The 20024-nt window shown below is 29.5% G+C and overlaps 1 protein-coding gene across 1 annotated transcript; it reads left to right on the top strand.

Moving 5' to 3' along the window:
- The first annotated feature begins 582 nt into the window (after positions 1-582).
- Positions 583-15374, top strand: LOC107848208 (protein NRT1/ PTR FAMILY 4.6). The gene is made up of 5 exons (XM_016692912.2): positions 583-710; positions 818-929; positions 1254-1471; positions 13365-13808; positions 14071-15374. The coding sequence occupies exons 1-5, from the start codon at positions 708-710 to the stop codon at positions 15046-15048; spliced, it is 1755 nt and encodes a 584-aa protein (XP_016548398.1). The 5' UTR covers positions 583-707; the 3' UTR covers positions 15049-15374.
- Positions 15375-20024: the final 4650 nt, after the last annotated feature.

The following is a 20024-nucleotide window of genomic DNA, read 5'->3' as shown; positions in this document are numbered from 1 at the left end:
ATATTCAAAGCTTAAAAGCAAAATCCCTAATTAAGGAATATGTCATCCACTGTATCACAACCTTGATGCTTTATAAGTTTCTCACAGTAAGAGGTAGTTTGGTTGGTTAAAATAATGTGAAATATGGTGTATTTATAATGCTTGCATTAGTAATAGAAGTATTAATTATGCTAGCATTAGTTATATTGAGACTTTTCTTATGCAATGTTTGATTCTATGTATTAAAAATAAAATACATTACATATTTTTCTTTTAAAAAATATTATTTATAAAAATACCCTCCACAAATTAAATATGATAAAAGTGATGTGAGAAAATTTTTAAGGGGTAATTACATTTTTATTCATGTTAGTGCATACATTAGAATTCATTGCATTATTAATTTCTTTTGAAGTATTAACAATACACACCTCAATACATAATAAATTACATTAATTATACATAAACTAAAAATATATATCAAACAAGATACATTATACGCAAGATTAATACATAATTCTTTTTTTTAATATACTCTACCAAACAATCCCTAAAAAGGTCCATATATTCTCTTCAACTCTTTAAATACCCCCAACTTTGATAACTCTCCTTTCTATCTCAGTCCTTTGAATTCCTAAGATTCCCCCACTCTCTTAACCTCTCAACTTAAACCTCTTATAACCCAAGTTTAGATTAAAGCTCACACAAACCATACAAATAGAAAAATAATGGTACTTTCCTCTTTCTTTCTCTTTTCCTTTACCTACTTTAAAAAAACCAAAAAAAAAAAATTGTCATTTTTTCTTTCATGTATTCATCACTCTGTTTTGTATTGCAGGATACAGAGTGCCAAAGCCAGTTAAGCACTTGGAATGGCTATGTTGATTGGAAAAATAGGCCTGCACTTACTAATAGACATGGTGGATTACGTGCTGCCTCGTTCGTATTGGGTAAAACCTAAAAAACCATCTTCTTGGAAAATTTTTATATAAATTGTTATCTTTTTCAAGTTTTTTGGCTCATTCTTGCATGTAAAATTTTCAAAAGAGCCGTCATGTAGCTGGTAAAATTGATGTCATAGGATAAGAAGGTCAAGGGTTCGAGCTGTGATAACAATCTCTTGCAAAAATATAGAAAAAATTAACTTTTGTAGTCCGACCCTTCTTCTGATCCTATTCATAACGAAAGCTTAGCACACCAAATTATCTTTTTTTCTTACATGTGAAATTTAGAGAATTTGATTTGTGTTTTTTTATTTTGGGTGAAAATAACAGTGGTGGAGGTGTTGGAGAATTTAGCATATTTGGCAAATGCAAGCAACTTGGTACTCTACTTTTCAGAGTACATGCATTTTTCACCATCAAAGTCAGCAAATTCTGTGACAAATTTTATGGGCACTGCATTTCTATTGGCACTTCTTGGTGGATTCTTATCTGATGCCTTCTGTACTACTTATTATATCTATCTCATCAGCGCACTCATCGAATTTCTGGTAAACTTTCCATTTCCATTTTCATTTCTCTATTAATTAATATATTTATATTGAGATTTAACTAAATTCAAATTTACATCTAAAAGTTTCATTTACTAAGATAAAAGCAAAGGTAATTATTCATATTCAAAGCTCGAACATGATACCCCTGGTAAAAAAAATACTTACCAATCCACTGAAACTATTGTGACTTCTGTGTGTGTTTATCAATCATTCTCTAGTTTTCCTTCTTCCCCTCTGTGAGGGGATATTTGAATAACCTTTTAATTGACAAAATATAATAAAATAGTAAGAGTTAAAATTTATGTACTACGGTGCAATTAATAAGTCATTTAATAAGGTACTAAATTAATGTACATTTTAGTGCTATCATGATCATTTTAATTGAAACGTTAAAATGGTATTCCATCCATCCCATATTCCATATTACTTGATTATCTTATTAAAAATAATTATTTCATATTTGTAGTATACATTATTAAATCAAAAGAATATTAATTAATTTTTTTTATATCACCTTTATAATTAATTCTTTTTGAAAATGTTCACAATTATTTGTCAAGTTTTCAATTTTTTTTTTTAAAAATAAATTAATAAAATTATTTTCTTATTTATATTTTCTTAATATGCATATAAAAAAATAAATAATCAATAAATATGGACCGAGGTAGTACCAACTTATGTGACACATTCTTTTAGTAGGTCTTCATAGAAGAATGGCAGATTTTTATATTTATAAATGATGAATCTAAATTATCAATTTTTTAATTGTTTACTTTTATGAAGTAGAAATAAAATTTATGCCTGGGTGAAAAATGTTGACATTTATAACTGAACAGGACGCACGTGGATTTTAATTGGGTGAGACATAAAATGAGCAGAAATTAAGGCAAATGTAGCCAATATTCAATGAAACATACTTGGGAAATGTGATCAAACCCAGTAACGTTGCCACGCATTTGATGCACCTATTCACCCTCTTTGTCCTTCTCCCTTTCTTATTTTTTATAAAATACTATTATTATTATTATTATTATTATTATTATTATTATTATTATTATTATTATATTTAAGAATCACTCTTTCTTTTATTAATTAGATTGTTTTTTTCCGTATATTTGAATATACTTAAAGCCGTTATAAATGATAGCGTAGTACTTTGACAAACAAATAGAAGAAAAAGTCAAATTACTTTGAAGTAAAAGTTATGTTTGTTTACTCTTTAATTTTGGCTCTTTCATTATTTTTCTCCTCCTATTTCTTGCTCTTTAAGACTTTGATTATACTCTTCAATTAAAAGTTATATGTCACATTGTTTGATTGGTAGAAAACATGAAGGGTGATATTCTTTAATTAATTAAAAGTTATAAATATGCTTAACTAAGATATAATAAGGACTCAAATTAAATTCCAACAACAGTTTAAGAGTTATACTGGATATATGATGGATAGAATCTCTCAATCTTTAAGCATCATTTTTAGTTTGAGTTCTTGTAATAAAAAAATCTTAGTAAAGTACGTCCCTTTTAATAAGCCTTAATGTAAATTTAAATTAATCGAGACTCATATACAAATAATCGATATTGCGTGGACAACCAGGAAAAGCATGCCTAGTGAGCTAGTGATTACTCATATAAAGTAATGGTTCTATGGATATAGCTATACAATTAACAATCCAATAACCTTATTAGGAAAAGCATCCTAAAGATAGTGATGATTGGTGTTAAAATTGCAACAAGGGCATGCAACTTGGTTACAAAGTGATGCAAGTTGACAATTGTTATGGACTAAAAGATACTTGGGAATTGGTTGCTTTTTTTCTTTTTATCTTCTCTTGTCTCCATTTTCTTTTCTTTCCCCCCTCCTTATTGTCCAATCCATCAAACGACCAAACATCAAACTTATTAACGAAGAAATTTGGAAAATTAATATTGACCCCTTAAAGGACCTTTTTCTTGGTCATTCTTATTCTTTAAAATTCCAAAAGAAATCCCATGAACCATATGACTTTGAAAAGAGACCACTTGATATGATTCGATTTTTTTTATTTAAATAAAAATAAATTGTGGCATCATGGAAAACTAAAGTTTATAGGATGAAAAGATCTTTGTCGAATTAGAATCGATTTTTAGATGGTACAATTTTTTTTTAGTGGAAGATCATTATAAGAATCCAACCTTCCCCACATTATATTATTCATCCAGAATATCTAGTTTGAGTTTGTATTTTCTAGGGACCCATTATTTACATACATAACCTTTTTTCGTTTGGATTTAACAACTTTTTTTACTACTTTTTTCCCCGCACTTTACGTTTGTCACTATGTGATATATGGTGACAATGTATAGACTAAGAAATGTTTGCCCCCAGGGCCTTGGTATAATTGTAAAGTTCAACGCAACAACGCATAATGTAGTTAGATATATATTATATTGGGTGTGCGAATAAAAGTCTCATATTAATAGCTGAAGAAGTTAGAAAACTATATATAATAGATTTTTGAGAAAACAGTCGGAATTGACTCAAAACGTACAATATGAGTTCAGACTCTACTACATAAAAACCTAATATTTAAATAAAGAATGTAAAGGGACTGTTCCATTATTATTCTTTGAACCGTGTTAACTTGCCCTTGAGAATTTTTACATTTATCAGTATAGAAAAACTATTTATTAGTAGTTAATTTTTCTTTATTGGATCATGACACATATGAATAGTGAGGAGGTAGAGGGGGAAAAAGGGGAACATTAAAGCCTAATAGCTTTGAATCATTCTAGTTTATAAAACATATACATCATGTATAATAATATAAGTAGTATATATTTATATAAAATATACATATAATATACTTATTTCCTCACTCTTCAATATCAATCGATTTAAATCTCCACTTAATTTCACTCAAATTTTATTTTGATCATGGATAGATCACTTAGGTTTGGAGTTCGGAGATCACAAGAGTATGTGAACGTAGATATGTCATATTATTATGGATCAATCTTTAACGAGAATTTACGTCGGCGCTAGGGATAAGGATTGATAGAAATTAGATGAGGGACGTAATTAGCAAAAAGACAAAAAACTATAAATACAACATCTGAATTTTTTTTGTTGGAAAACCAATGTAACAATATTTGTTTGTTAGCATTCAAGTTGTTTGCCTCAAATTGTCAACCAGTAATAGCGTCTCCCCACCCATTGGCAGATGCTTCACTTTTTCTTATGTCATGCAAAAAAAAAAAATAATAAAAAAAATAATACTCCCTCCATTCCATTTTATCCGTCTCAAATTGGGATGATACAACTATTAAAAAAATAATGATTTGTAATGTAACTTTATCATTTTACCCCTCTTAATTGTGTCTTGTTGTTAGTTCGATATTGATGGATGACTAATACCAAAGCACCATTTATATTCTTAATGATGTACTCTTAATGGTACTTCTCTTTGCAACATTTTTCAAGAATGCTAATAATAAGGAGTAATCAATTACACTAAGGGTATAATAGGAAAAAGAATTGTCTTGTCTTGTCTTGATAAGTAAAAAAGGACAAGTAAAATGAGACAATAAATTAAAAAATTTAGGACGAATAAAATGGGACGAAGGGAGTATTAATAATAAAAAGAAATTAATTTTACCAAAAATCAACACATGCAATCTTACATTTCAACATATGACTACCCTTTTTTTTCAATTAGTGTCGTTGGAAGTGTTCAAACTAAATCTCATTTGTAGAAAAATTATATTTGATATATACGTTAAATTATTTTAGGGCAAACAATGCAACACAAATTTCGATAATTTGAAGTTTAATTACAGAAAATTGACATTTTGTATAATTACTGAAAATTTTAAATTTGGATCTGTCGAGATACATCATTAGTTCCCGATACATTCAACGACAAGAATTTTTTTCTTTGTAAAGATACATATTTAGCTCCCGATACATTTTTTCGATTTTAAATCTATTGAGATACATAATACATCCAATGAAGATACATTTTTTCCTTTATAAAGATACATAATTAGTTTCCGATACATTTTTTTTATTTTGGATCTGCAGAGATAAATAATTAGCTCCCAGTACATCCAACGAAGATACGTAATTGGTTGGAATTTTGTAATTACTTTATAAGCGTGAAGATTTGTGTAAATATGATAAGTTAAGGAGTATGTTATATATATATATATATATATATATCCATCGGTACTGCTAAAACACTGAGAGAATAACTATATACTAGGGGTATAACGGTTCTGCTACTTTTCCTAAATCTTTAATAAAGGCTCTATCCATCGTTACTGATTTATATATATATATATATATATATATATATATATATATATAAATCGTATTAACCAAACACAGAAGAACATCTTTATGGTGTTTCTGTTACCCTACCCATATTTTGACCATTTCACCTAGTATTTGTTATCCGTAGTCGAGGAATATATACTTCATGGTATGTTCTTACTCTTTTCTTTTTTCTCCTTTATTATTATCATTTTTTTGGTTGTGACTTTTAGTTTGGTTTCTCTTGTTTTATTATCCCTGTTGCATCACCTTTGGTGTTAATGGTGGTATGGGCCAGTACAAAGTTCTGAGTATAAATAACATAAATAGCTACCTTTTTGAGAGTAATTATACCCTTTCCCATTTTTTAATTACTTTACTCTCTCCATATTAATATACATAACATAACCGACATATACATAACATTCTGTGTATATGTTGAGATTTTTGTAATATGTTTAGGAAGTTAAAATTTTTTGTAATATTGAAAACATAAGTTGTGTATTTTGTGTAATTTTTAGAAATTTTGATCAACTCTTTCCTTTTTGGCGTGGCTTGCCTTGTGCTAATACCCAATTTTGTTAGCTCTATGACGTGGATTTCAAGTACAAGAAATATCATAAACAATCAATCAACTAGTACTACAAAAGGATATAGTAATTTTTTTAAACGTAAGTCTTGTTTGTTTGAGAGAAGTTCTTGACAACATTTTGCCAAAAATTAAAATTCATTTGTGGTTGTATTAGGAATCAAATTTTGGTTACATTTCAAAATAGATACTATTATCTAGAAACAAAACGACTTTCATTTTCCTTTAGAAAAATGAAAGAAAGTTAACCTAGTCTTGAAATTACGGTCAGAAAATCTTTTTCTCTATAATTGTTTTCCAAATCCAAGCCATTAAATTCTTGCAATATTCTGAATTTTTATTAGGTTGTTAAAATTTAAAAAAAGATGCATATTCTAATGTCTCTGTCTTTCTCAATGGAGTATGGAGGCCATGTTTTTTTTTAAAAAATAAAAAATCTTTGTGGTCATGCATGACTTTATATATTTTATGAATTTTGAAATGTTCTTAGCTGACCAAGCAAATGACACCAATGGAGACTAAATAGAAACATTTATAATTTTACAAACTGCAACTCTCATTATTAGCATATCAGTTTTGTAAATTTTAAATTAGAAGATTTGCATAAATTGCATGTAAAGTGACATATAGCAAGAGGGGTCTTCCTTTTTATGGTTAACTTTATGGGAATATTAACCATAATTGGTGAAAAAATAAGATTAACTTTAGTGGCCTATGTAACATACAGGTGTGTGATTTTTAGTAATGTGGCAGAGCTATTAGTTTCTTTAAATAGACATAAACTTTCCATTATGAGAGAGTGCCCGTAGGGAACAATTTTATATTCATTTGGCAAAGGGAAAATAACACTAAATTCTACTTAATAATAAGCGGCAATTAAGCAGATACGTCATCGACATACCTGCTTGTGTTGCCTGCTTCAACTGCTTCAATCATAGTTTTATAATATTACTCCTAATTAATTAGTATAGGTTATTTAAGTATTAAAAATTTATAATATTTAATAAAAAATATAAAATAGACATAAAATAATAAATTTATATTTAATTTTTTAAATTAACTTGATGTTTTATATGAGACTCATTTATGCTTTTTTCCGCAAGTATTTTTTATAGTAATTTTATTATATTACTTCTAATTATTGTTATAAGTCATTTAAGACATGTCTTCTTCGCTTCGTCAATCGTGATTTTATTATATGACCCCTAATTAATTATTATGATCGCATTAGAAAATTAATAATATTTCATAAATGGACACAAAGTGATATGTCAATATAAAACATTTGATTGACTGTCGAAATTATAATAGTGCCATATAGGTTGACTTTCGAAATTATACCAGTGTCACTTAAATTGAAATAAAAGAAAAAGTATTATAAATCACAATAAAACATTTGATTGACTATCGAAATTATAGAGTGCCACATAGGTTGACTTTCGAAATTATATCAGTGTCAATTAAATTGGAATAGAAGAAAATATATTATAAATCACAATAAAACATTTGATTGACTATCGAAATTATATTAGTGTCACATAGGTTGGCTTTCGAAATTATATCAGTGTCACATAAATTGAAATAGAAAAAAAATATTATAAATCACAATAATTAAAAATTAAAAGTACTTTAATAATTAATTATCTAAATTATATTTGTGTCACATAAATTGAAATAAGAAAATAACATATATTGCACTGGCCCTTGAATGTCTAGTAGATAATGATAAGCGGCAATAAGCAGGCACGTCTTTGACATGCCTGCTTGTGCTGCTTGCTTCAGCTGCTTCAATCGTAATTTTACAATATTACCACTAATTAATTACTATAGGTTATTTAAGTATTAAAATTTATAATATTTAATGAAAAAATATAAAACATACATAAAATAATAAATTAATATTTGATTTTTTAAATTAACTTGATGTCTTATATGAGGCTCATTTAATTTTTTTTCACAAGTATTTTTTTGTGGTAATTCTACTTAATAATAAGCGGCAATAAGCAGGCACGTCTTCAACATGCCTGCTGGTGTTGCCTGCTTCTGCTGCGTATAAGTCATTTAAGTATTAAAAAACTTAATAATATTCAATAAAAAAGATAAACTAATAAATAAAATAATATTTACAATAATTTTATTTTATCACTTCTAATTAATTGTTATAAGTTATTTAAGACATGTCTGCTTCGTTGTTTCAATTGTTATTTTATTATATCACCCTAATTAATTTTATGGTCATCAAAGTATTAAAAAATTAATAACATTTCATAAAAAAGATAAAATAATATATATAATATAGAAAGTGGGGATAAGATGACACGTCTTTGACATGCCTGCTTGTGCTGCTTGCTTCAGCTGCTTCAATCGTAATTTTATTATATTATCCCTTATTAATTAGTATAGGTTATTTAAGTATTAAATTTTTTAATTATATTCAATAAAAAAGATAAAATAATAAATAAAATTACATTTACAGTAATTTTATTTTATCCTTTCTAATTAGTTGTTATAAGTTATTTAAGACGTGTCTGCTTGGTTGTTTCAATTATGATTTTATTAGATCACCCTAATTAATTTTTATGGTCATCAAAGCATTAAAAAATTAATAATATTTCATAAAAAAGATAAAATACACACAAAATGATATGTCTAACATAAAATATTTGTTTAACTATCGAAATTTATATTAGTGCCACAAAATTATGTTGGGACAGAGAAAGACATAAAGTAACATATATTATTTAAAAATGAGAAAACACGTAAACTAGGACTGAGAGAGTATTAATATCTTATTGAAAAATTATTCTAAAAGCATTATAAATCACAAATTTAACACTTAAAAATATAAAAGATATAAAATATTCGATTGACTCTTGAACTTATATCAATGTCACTTAAATTGAAATAGAAGAAAATATATTATAAATCACAATAATTAAAAATTTAAATTATTTTAATGATTGAATATCTAAATTATATTTGTGTCAAATAAATTAAGATAAAAAATAATATCTATTAGCATGGGCCTTTGATATCTAGTAGATAATAATAAGCGGCAATAAAGCAGGCATGTCGAAGACATGCCTGCGTGTGCTGCCTACTTCAGCTGCTTTAATCATAATTTTACAATATTATCCCTAATTAATTACTATAGGTTATTTAAGTATTAAAATTTATAATATTTAATAAAAAATATAAAATAAACATAAAATAATAAATTAATTTTTAATTTTTTAAATTAACTCGATGTCTTATATGAGGCCCATTTATTCCTTTTTTCACAAGTATTTTTTTATAGTAATTCTACTTAATAAGAATCGGCAATAAGCAGGTAAGTCTTCGACATGCCTGTTTGTGCTGCCTGCTTCAGCTGCTTCAATCGTAATTTTACTACATTATCCCTAATTAATTACTATAGGTTATTTAAGTATTAAAATTTATAATATTTAATAAAAAATTCTACTTAATAATAAGCGGCAATAAGCAGGCACGTCTTCGACATGCCTGCTTGTGCTGCCTGCTTCAGCTGCTTCAATCGTAATTTTACTATATTATTCCTAATTAATTACTATAGGTTATTTAAGTATTAAAATTTATAATATTTAATAAAAAAAAATAGACATAAAATAATAAATTAATATACGATTTTTTAAATTAACTTGATTTCTTATATGAGGCCCATTTATTCCTTTTTCACAGGTATTTTTTTTATAGTAATTCTACTTAATAATAAGCGGCAATAAGCAGGCATGTCTTCAACATGTCCGCTTGTGTTGCTTGTTTCAGCTGCTTCAATAGTAATTTTTACTATATTACCCCTAATTAATTACTATAGGTTATTTAAGTATTAAAAATTATAATATATAATAAAAAATATAAAATAGGCATAAAATAATAAATTAATATTTGATTTTTTAAATTAACTTGATGTCTTATATGAGATCCATTTATTCCTTTTTTCACGAGTGTTTTTTATACTAATTTTATTATATGACTTCCAATTAGTTGTTATAAGTCATTTAAGACATGTCTTTTTCGCTACTTCAATCGTGAATTTAATATATCACTCCTAATTAATTACTATAGGTTATTTAAGTATTAAAAATTTATAATATTTGATAAAAAATATAGAATAGACATAAAATAATAAATTAATATTTAATTTTTTAAATTAACTTGATGTCTTATATGAGGTCCATTTATGTTTTTTTTTTCACAAATATTTTTTATAGTAATTTTATTATATCACTTCTAATTAGTTGTTATAATTCATTTAAGACATGTCTTCTTCGCTTCTTCAATCATGATTTTATTATATCACTCCTAATTAATTATTATGGTCACATTAGAAAATTAATAATATTTCATAAAATGCACACAAAATGATATGTCAACATAAAACATTTGATTGACTATCGAAATTACATTAGTGCCATATAGGTTGACTTTCGAAATTAATTAGTGTCACTTAAATTGACATAGAAGAAAAAATATTATAAATCACAATAAAACATTTGATTGACGATCAAAATTATATTAATGGCACATAGGTTGACTTTCAAAATTATATCAGTGTCACTTAAATTGAAATAGAAGAAAAAGTATTCTTAATCATAATAATTAAAAATTAAAATTATTTTAATAATTAATTATCTAAATTATATTTATGTCATATAAATTGAGATAAAAAAAAACATAAATTGCATGGCCCTCCAATGTCTAGTACTTGATAATGCAACTGTCAAAAGTAGAAGGGTGCAGTAGAATAGTTTAAATTTTGTATAAATAACATAACTATCAATCTTTTAAAAGTAATTACACTGTCTTCTATTTTTTAATTACTTTACTCTCTCTCCCTATTAATATATATAATATAACTGACATATACATAACATTTTGTGTATATGTAGAATTTTTGTAATATATTTAGGGAGTTGAGATTTTTTGTAATATTGAAAATGTTAGTTATGTATTTATGTAATTTTTAGGGGAAAGGACAGAAACGATACTTCAAATTAAACTATTTTCTTGAAAATGACCATGAAATTTAAATTCCACTTTCTAGTCATTTTAATTTACTGACTGGTTCTATACCGTTTTTACACAACTTTTATACAGGTTTTATACAAACCTTATACATAAATATTCTATACGGAAATTATACAGTTTTGATACATAATTTATATAATAACTGTACATTTGCACTTCAAATTAAACTATTTCCTTAAAAATGACCATGGAATTTAAATTTCACTTTGTAGCCATTTTAATTTACTGACTGGTTCTATACCCTTTTTACACAATTTTTTTACATGTTTTATACAAATCTTATACATAAATATTCTATACGGAAATTATACAGTTTTGATACATAATTTATATAATAACTGTACTTTTTTTTACACGTTTTATACAACAATTATATAATTTGTATACACTTTCTATATATTGTACATATACATATTTGATACAACTATATAATTTCTATACATATATCTTATATAGATTCATATTCTATTTAATAATTATATCGGTTTTATATAATTTAATTATTATTTTTAAACATTTAAAAAAAGCAGAATATTTGATCAATTTAAAAATTTATAGTAAAAAAAAAATTGAAATATTTTTAAAAGGGCCGAATTGCTCAAGTTGAATATTGTATCAATATTGTATATAGACTGTATCAGTATCGTATATGGATTGTATATGGACTACATGGATCAAAATGACCTAAATTGGAAAAGATTAGGAAATGACCATAAAATGACATTTGTTTAGTCGACTGGACATTATTTATCCAAATACCAAACTTGAGCCTGGACTATTAATTTTTAAAAAGGTCATAGAATGTTTTCCCTAATATTTAGTTAAATTTTTAATGGCCCAAAGTATAAGGGGCCACTAAGCTTCATCCTTCTTTGTTAAACCTATTTCTCTCTTTGTTGCGTGCCATGTTCTTTTCTTTTAATTTCCACTCGGTTTTTGGTATCTCTATTGCACGATTAAAATTGAATTTGCGTAGCGTTACCTAACAACAACAATTCTATATCAGTAGGTCTCCAACCTGAGAACCTCTGGTTAAAAAGGAATGTTGCATGTGGACATAGTTTTGTCATTAATTTTAATTTTCATTTTGATAGAGTTGGTATATGAATTTGGAATGTTAAAAACTGGACTTAAAAGGAGGAGAGTGTCTCTTTTTTCCTGTGACAGCTCGAGAAACTTTTCCATGACTTTTTTTATGTATTAACAGTGAACTCTTTAGGCCCACTCTTTTAGTTCCGGAGGTAGGATTTGAATCTTATAGGTTCCAAGACTAAAGTTATTGAGTTCTAAGTTACTAATTAATTTGTACATATAGAATGAATTTTTGATGCAAATATAGTATTTGAACTGGAACTATTAGGTTTGGATAAACCCGAAATCGAAGCTCTAGCTCCGCCCTGGTTAGTCCTACTTGGGACTTAGCACTAATAGTTACAAGTGCATATCTTTCCCCTGTATATTCCTGCTAACAATAAGAGATACGTACATCCCCATGCAAGGTTAGTGAGCCGTGTAACAGCAGACCATTTCACGCGATTTGGGGCACTTGAGTCCGCCGTCGGGGGCCAACAACCAGTGCCGTAGCCACATACTGTGAAAGGTGGTTAGTTAAATACTCTTCGTCGAAAAATTATAATGTATGTATAGAAAATTATACGAAGTATCACAAATTGCTTTATGTACGTACATATGAGTTCTTGAAACCCTAAGTGAAATTTCTCACTCTGCCACTGCAGCGACAACGTCTTGACCCTGGGCCAATTTCCCCCTTTGTACTACCTAAAAGTGAGATTCTAGTCTGATCCGAGTTATTCTACTCCCAACTGGAGGAATGTATACTGAAGCTGAAAGCTTTAAACAAAACTTCTAAGCATAATTTATGCATCATTTTATATTGTCATAACAAAGATTTGATTGATAGTTTCTGAATATTTCCTGAAATTATGTATGCAAACGCAGGGGCTAGTGGTGCTCACCATACAGGCTCGTTCGGGGTCGTTGAAGCCACCAAAATGCGACCTTCAAGCAGCACCGAATGTGCCTTGTGAACAAGTTCATGGTGCACAAGCTGCAATGTTGTTCATTGGGCTCTACCTAGTGGCATTGGGCGTGGGGGGTATAAAGGGATCACTCCCACCCCACGGTGCTGAACAGTTTGATGAAACAACTCCACAAGGAAGAAAGCAAAGATCTACTTTCTTCAATTACTTTGTGTTTTGCCTCGCCTTTGGAGCTCTCATTGCAGTGACATTTGTGGTTTGGGTGGAAGACAATAAGGGTTGGCAATGGGGATTCGGGATTTCAACATTTGCTATATTTCTGTCTATCCCAATCTTCCTTGCTGGTTCGCCGTTCTATAGGAACAAGATACCTTGTGGAGGCCCTCTTACAACAATCAGCAAGGTATAGAGTTTCATAAAGCCTCAAATTTTTATAATTTGTTTCACATTTTACGCACTTCAAAATTATATTGCTCAGACTCCTCAAAAATACTGCTCGTGTATTGGATCTTCCAACCAAACAGCTCTAAAATGTACTTTACACAACTGCATGCGACAAAATTTCTGGAAGGTCCAAGCAACGTAGCTTCAAAATGTAATGTACACAAACGCATGTTTGAGTTATATCTTTACTAAGAGACTAAAATGATGATTTTAATGATTAGGTTCTAATTGCTGCCTTGCTAAATTGTGGTGCATCAAGAAACTCAACTAGTGCCATAGCAAGTATGACTTCAAGCCCTTCTCCTCCAATTCCAACCGGCAAGGAATGTAGCGAAAATTCAAACAGAAAAGAGGTAGGGTCAATTGAGACTCCATCAACCAGCCTTAGCTTCCTTAATCGGGCTGTTTCAGATACACCAGCTTGTAGTGCATTACAATGCTCAGTGCAACAAGTGGAAGAAGTCAAGATTGTGATGAAAATCCTCCCGATTTTCTCTTGTACCATCATGCTCAACTGCTGCCTTGCTCAACTTTCTACATTCTCTGTCCAGCAAGCAGCCTCAATGAACACAAAGGTTGGTTCTTTAAAAGTCCCACCGGCTTCACTCCCCATTTTCCCCGTCCTATTCATCATAATCCTAGCACCAGTTTACGACCACTTCATCATCCCATTTGCTCGTAGAGTAACCAAAACAGAAATGGGCATCTCTCACCTCCAACGCATTGGCATCGGTTTGTTCCTCTCCATCGTGGCAATGGCCATTGCAGCCCTTGTTGAAATCAAACGCAAAAGAGTAGCTACTAACTCAGAACTTCTCGACTCCACCAAACCGTTGCCTATAACATTCTTTTGGATCGCGTTTCAGTACTTGTTTCTCGGATCAGCTGATCTTTTCACACTAGCAGGGCTACTAGAATTCTGTTTCTCAGAAGCACCAGTAAGTATGAGATCATTGGCAACATCACTCTCATGGGCTTCTTTAGCCATTGGATACTACCTCAGCTCGGTTATAGTATCTATTGTCAACCGTGTAACGGGTATTTCAACGAACAAACCATGGCTCTCGGGTAGCAACTTGAATCACTACCATTTGGAAAGGTTCTACTGGCTGATGTGCATACTCAGTACATTAAACTTTATGCACTACCTATTTTGGGCTACTAAATACAAGTATAGATCAGCAAGGTCCAGCAAGTAAACATAAAATGTGTCATTTCTACGACTCAAAAAGATGTCAGCATTGCTATGCAAGTTCATTGACAAGAACTTGTGGAGTCAGTCTTAACAGAGGAAGATGTGTATAGAGGGGAAGAAAACATCAAATTCAAGAACGTTAAACCCGTGACGCATTGGCCCTCTTGCCAGACTCACAGCAGGAATTCTAACGAGGGGTTCGAAAAGATGCAAGAATGTCACACCTAGGATTGAAGCAATTTTTTTTAGCCATCTTTGTTGCCAAGTGTAAAGAGTGTTGAACAATTATATATATATATATATATATATGACTAATTTTGTTTTACTCTATATGTACAGTGTAATTTTCTGCATCGAATTATGTAGTTGGACTAACCTGTAGCTGCCAACGAATTTTGTTATACACTACTTGCACAGTGCTTTCCATTTTTCGACTCCTGGAATTGATCTTGATCCGCTTCCTTGGGCTTTTACTCAGACTATAAAGTTCCAAACCGCACTTTTTAACTCCAAACTTCTCCATTTTAATATTACACATCAAGAACACAAGATCAAACTTTAAGTAATAAAGAATCCATAATAAAAGGCGATTAGAAGTACTAAATGTACGGAAAATAATGACCAAATTATACATATTTTTGGCCTAACATCACCATATAGTCAAGATGACTTGTTGATTTCTTTTATATCCAATTTAAGAACATAATTATTTGATCCAACGAATTACATAATATTTCTAAGAACATGATTAGACTAGGCGGTTTTGTTGTAGACTTACGTTTTCCTTTTTTGTTATATGTAAAGATATTAGTAACAAATGGAATACAGTTGATTTTTTTTTTTTTTTTGAGTAAACAGCAGGACACATTAGTATAGGAGCTAATTACTCCCTCAACCTCTAATATTCAATATTACTCATTATTCCACTAAACAAGCGTCCAGATACATGGTTTAAGGCGTCCGGATAAATAGTTATGACATCCAGATACATGGTTCAATCACAGTAGATTCATGTATCCGAGGGTTACAGCTAAATCGCGGTAGATCCCTGTATCTCATATAAATGTGCATGTATTCGGGGGTTACGGTTGGTTGTCCATGACATGTATCCGAAATTGTTAAGAAGTGAGATATTATGTTATTAATTTAAAGTAGAGGGAGATATAGTTGTTATGATAAGGATATTTGATCATTCCGGTAGTTTTTCCATTTTTTTTAAAATTTTATTTGTAATATTACAAATAATTATTGGCACTCAATTTGGTGCTCAAGTTCGCCCCCAAGTGAAATCGAAGTCAACTTAAAACGATCTTTAAAAAGTTTAGAATTCTTAGGAAGAGTCCAAATCAACGACGTGTTAGTTTTAAAATTCTTTTCAACTAATGTTTATTAATGATACTAATATCTCTTTCAAGTGGGGTGACGTTCATTAGCCCAACATACGAACGAGAATATAACTTTCAAGTCATTTTTTCATATATATACTCTAAGCATGATGCAATTATTTTGTCATCAGAGGTCTATTCGATCCTTGATTATTTGAATTCGTGTTATCTATGACCGTTTAAAGTGTAAAAATATTTTTTATCAAAATTTTTTCATACTTCAAGCTCGAATTCAAAACTTTTGATTAAGCTCAGAAGAATTATATATAATTAACCACATATAAATGATCAAATCTAGTCAGATCCAGCTCAACAGAGACAACATCGGTCATGGTTTTAATACAACCACATCTAAATGACGATGCCAATCCATTCCGAACTCTGCATAACGATGCTAGCCAACTTAGTTTTCTTTGATTCAATAAAAAATACTTTTCTTCTTTTGCCTATTTACTTTACAATTATCTGTCATATTCATAGTTTCCATTGCTCTTATTAGCAAATCATTCACAGCTAAGAAATTACTATTTAGCCCTTGATCACTTAAAATTTGTGTGCGCTTAATCCGTAGCTATAAATTTCATTGTTATCCCAAATTACAGATTTAGGGACAGAGAATAAGTGCATAGAACTTATTACCACTCTTAAAAAAAACTAATGATCCTTCAAGTTAATTGCTAAAACTTTTGAGTTTTATTAGCTTTGAAAATTTTTGGAGGAATTTGTCACCATTCCTACAACAATTAAGTGAGAAGCTTAAATTTCTTAAATACAGTAACTACAATTAATTTATTTATTTCTTTTTTTTAGTAACTGATAACGTTGTTGATATGTGATCAGAAGATCATAAGTTTAAACCATAAAAATAGTCTCCAGAAATGTGAGGTAATGCAAAGTACAATAAACTCTTGTAATTCAATCTTCCTTAAACTATGTATATAGTGAAAACTTTAATAAACCGATCAACTTTTTATTTTTTTAACACATGGGTTGTTTGGGGAAGCTAAGGGGGCAAATTTTGAAGGATAAGAATAAGAGGACAACCAAAGGCTACCACTGCAAATTCCAACATTATTCCAACCTAAGTCATATTGTCCCTACGAATGATCTTTTATTGTACACACAAAATTAACCATTTTCTATTCTATGTTTGGTGAAAATGAATTTTATAAGCCGCGTCAATTACTTTGAATAATCTTTTAATGTTACTTTTACTAAATTCTTTTCTTTTACTTTTCTTTTTTAACTTTCCACTTGGTACTTGCTCTAAGGTAGACAAGTAGTTTTTCCTTCTTATTTTTGAGCCACAAAATTTGAGAATAAGTCTATTGATTTTATCTTTCAATTTATTTTGTGCATCATCATCCTTTTTTATGTCAACATTCATACTCTATATGTATTCTACTGACATTTTTTGTGTATCCAAAACCAAAGTGTATGTTTACTCCTTATTAAACGTTCATGACTTCATAACCTCACCCTGGAAAGAATATATCATTTTATCCCATGAAGACACAAGTTTATTTTATCTTTAAAAGAAGTTTTTTTTTTTTAAAAGAAAAACTAATCCTTGTTTTGATTCGAGACTTTTGTTTTAAAATTTATATTCGATGTTTGTATATATTTAGCATAAAAATCTTTGAATTAAGTACTCCTCCATTCTTAATAAGAGGTCTCGAATTTGAGCCTCAGATATATGGAGTCACCTTGAGTAGGCTGCACTTTACCTCCATAACTGAACTTTCTGACGCGAATTCAAATTAATCAGACTCCAATATGGATATCAAATACCATGTGGAAAAAAAAATCTTTTAATTAGAAATTGCTTGAGGATGACTACTTTGAGCATCTTATGTCTATCTAGACCATTCACAACTTATTATTCCGCTCCACATCTCAACTTATTATTCTGCTCCACATAATGTGGCAAAGACATCAGACAATAGCTTAATTAGGTAAGCCACCTAGCCAGGGTATAACCTATAGTGTTACAAAGACACAAATTTATCCAAATTCAGTAACTTTATGTAATGAACTTCGTATTGGTTTTAAGAAATTTTGAGTTTTGACCATTTTATTCTTTCTAATAGTTGTTCTACTTTTATTATGAGCTCTGAGATGTTTGACACGGTTTTCAATGCATATAGATGTGTTTTAAATGCATTTGTGGTATTGAACAACCTTAAAAGTAGTTAGTTTGACTTTAGTCAATATTTTGTGATTCGAGCCTCGAATGATGATTTTGATAGTTTTAAATCTTAAATATCAATTTTGTTATAAAACAAGAAAGAATAAAGAAGAAGAGTAGATAGAATAGATAGGGTAATTGTTATTTCTTTTCTTGAGGATGAGAGATCATGAGATTGTCAATACAATGAACAAAACCCCTCTATTTATATGGAAAATTTACTCCTAGTCTGAGTAAAAGACGGATGCTTCAAATCCTAATAAATATCAAAGTAGATCTTGATAGATCTTGATAGACATTCACTGTAAATACATTTATAACACTCCCCCTTGAATGTATAATTGGTAGATAATGTGCCTCGTTAAAACCTTATTAGAAAAAATCCAGTAGGAAAAAAAAATCTAGTGAAGGAAAAAGAGTACACATCTCTAATAATACGCATTTCGGCTGCCTCATTAAAAACCTTACAAGGGAAACCCAGTGGGACAAAACCTTGTAAGGAAAAAAGAGTACAGCATGTATTAACTCCCTCTAATGAGAACATCTTTGACCTTTGCATCTCGATCTTGTGCAGCATCTTCTTGAAAGTTGCAATTGGAGAAGATTTGGTGAATAAATCAGTCACATTGTCAGTTGAACGAATCTGTTGCACATTAATATCATCATTCTTTTGTAGCTCATGTATGTAGAAAAGCTTTGAAAAAATGTGCTTCGTTCTATCTCCATTTATGAATCCTCCCTTAAGATGTGCTATGTATGATGAATTATCTCTGTATAAAATTGTGGGTAGCTTGTCATATTTCACACCATATTTTTCTCGAATGATATGTATCATGAACCTCAACCATACACATTCTCGGCTTGCTTCATGAATAGCTATTATCTCAACATGATTCGATGAAGTGGCTACAATAGACCACTTTATATATCTTCAAGATATGGCAATACCACCACATATAAACACATAGCCTATTTGAGATCTAGCTTTATGCGGGTCAGATAAGTACTCATCATCAGTATGACCAATAAGATCGGGACTGCAATCTTTAGAATAAAACAAGCTCATGTGTTTTATCCTATTTTGATGTCTCATAGTAGGAGCAGAAACATACCTTGCTAACAAATTGACTGAAAAGGCTATAGGTCTTGTAGTATTTGTAAGGTACATGAGTGCATCAATTGCACTAAGATATGGTGCTTCATAACCAATCCAATTCAATATGTTTTGAATTTCAGCAAATAATCTATTGCTTTGAAAACTCTCCAAGAGTTCCAATGATATTCAAGCAATAAGCTTATACAATATAAGACTTATAAATAAGTTTCCCAAAAACTTTTATATGCTTCAAGCAGTTTGAATCCTTAAAAGTTTTCACATAAGTTTTGTCAAGTGACAATATTCAGCAT

This window comes from Capsicum annuum, chromosome 11, assembly GCF_002878395.1.
Source record: "Capsicum annuum cultivar UCD-10X-F1 chromosome 11, UCD10Xv1.1, whole genome shotgun sequence".
Taxonomy (NCBI): domain Eukaryota; kingdom Viridiplantae; phylum Streptophyta; class Magnoliopsida; order Solanales; family Solanaceae; genus Capsicum; species Capsicum annuum.
The sequence above is the reverse complement of the archived record's forward strand: the minus strand, read 5'-3'. Positions and strand labels throughout refer to the sequence as shown.

Excerpts from the sequence above, each read along its gene's own strand:
- LOC107848208 (XM_016692912.2), top strand. Across the intron at positions 1,472-13,364 it reads GCGCACTCATCGAATTTCTG|GGGCTAGTGGTGCTCACCAT; the intron begins GTAAACTTTCCA and ends ATGCAAACGCAG. Across the intron at positions 13,809-14,070 it reads CTCTTACAACAATCAGCAAG|GTTCTAATTGCTGCCTTGCT; the intron begins GTATAGAGTTTC and ends TTTAATGATTAG.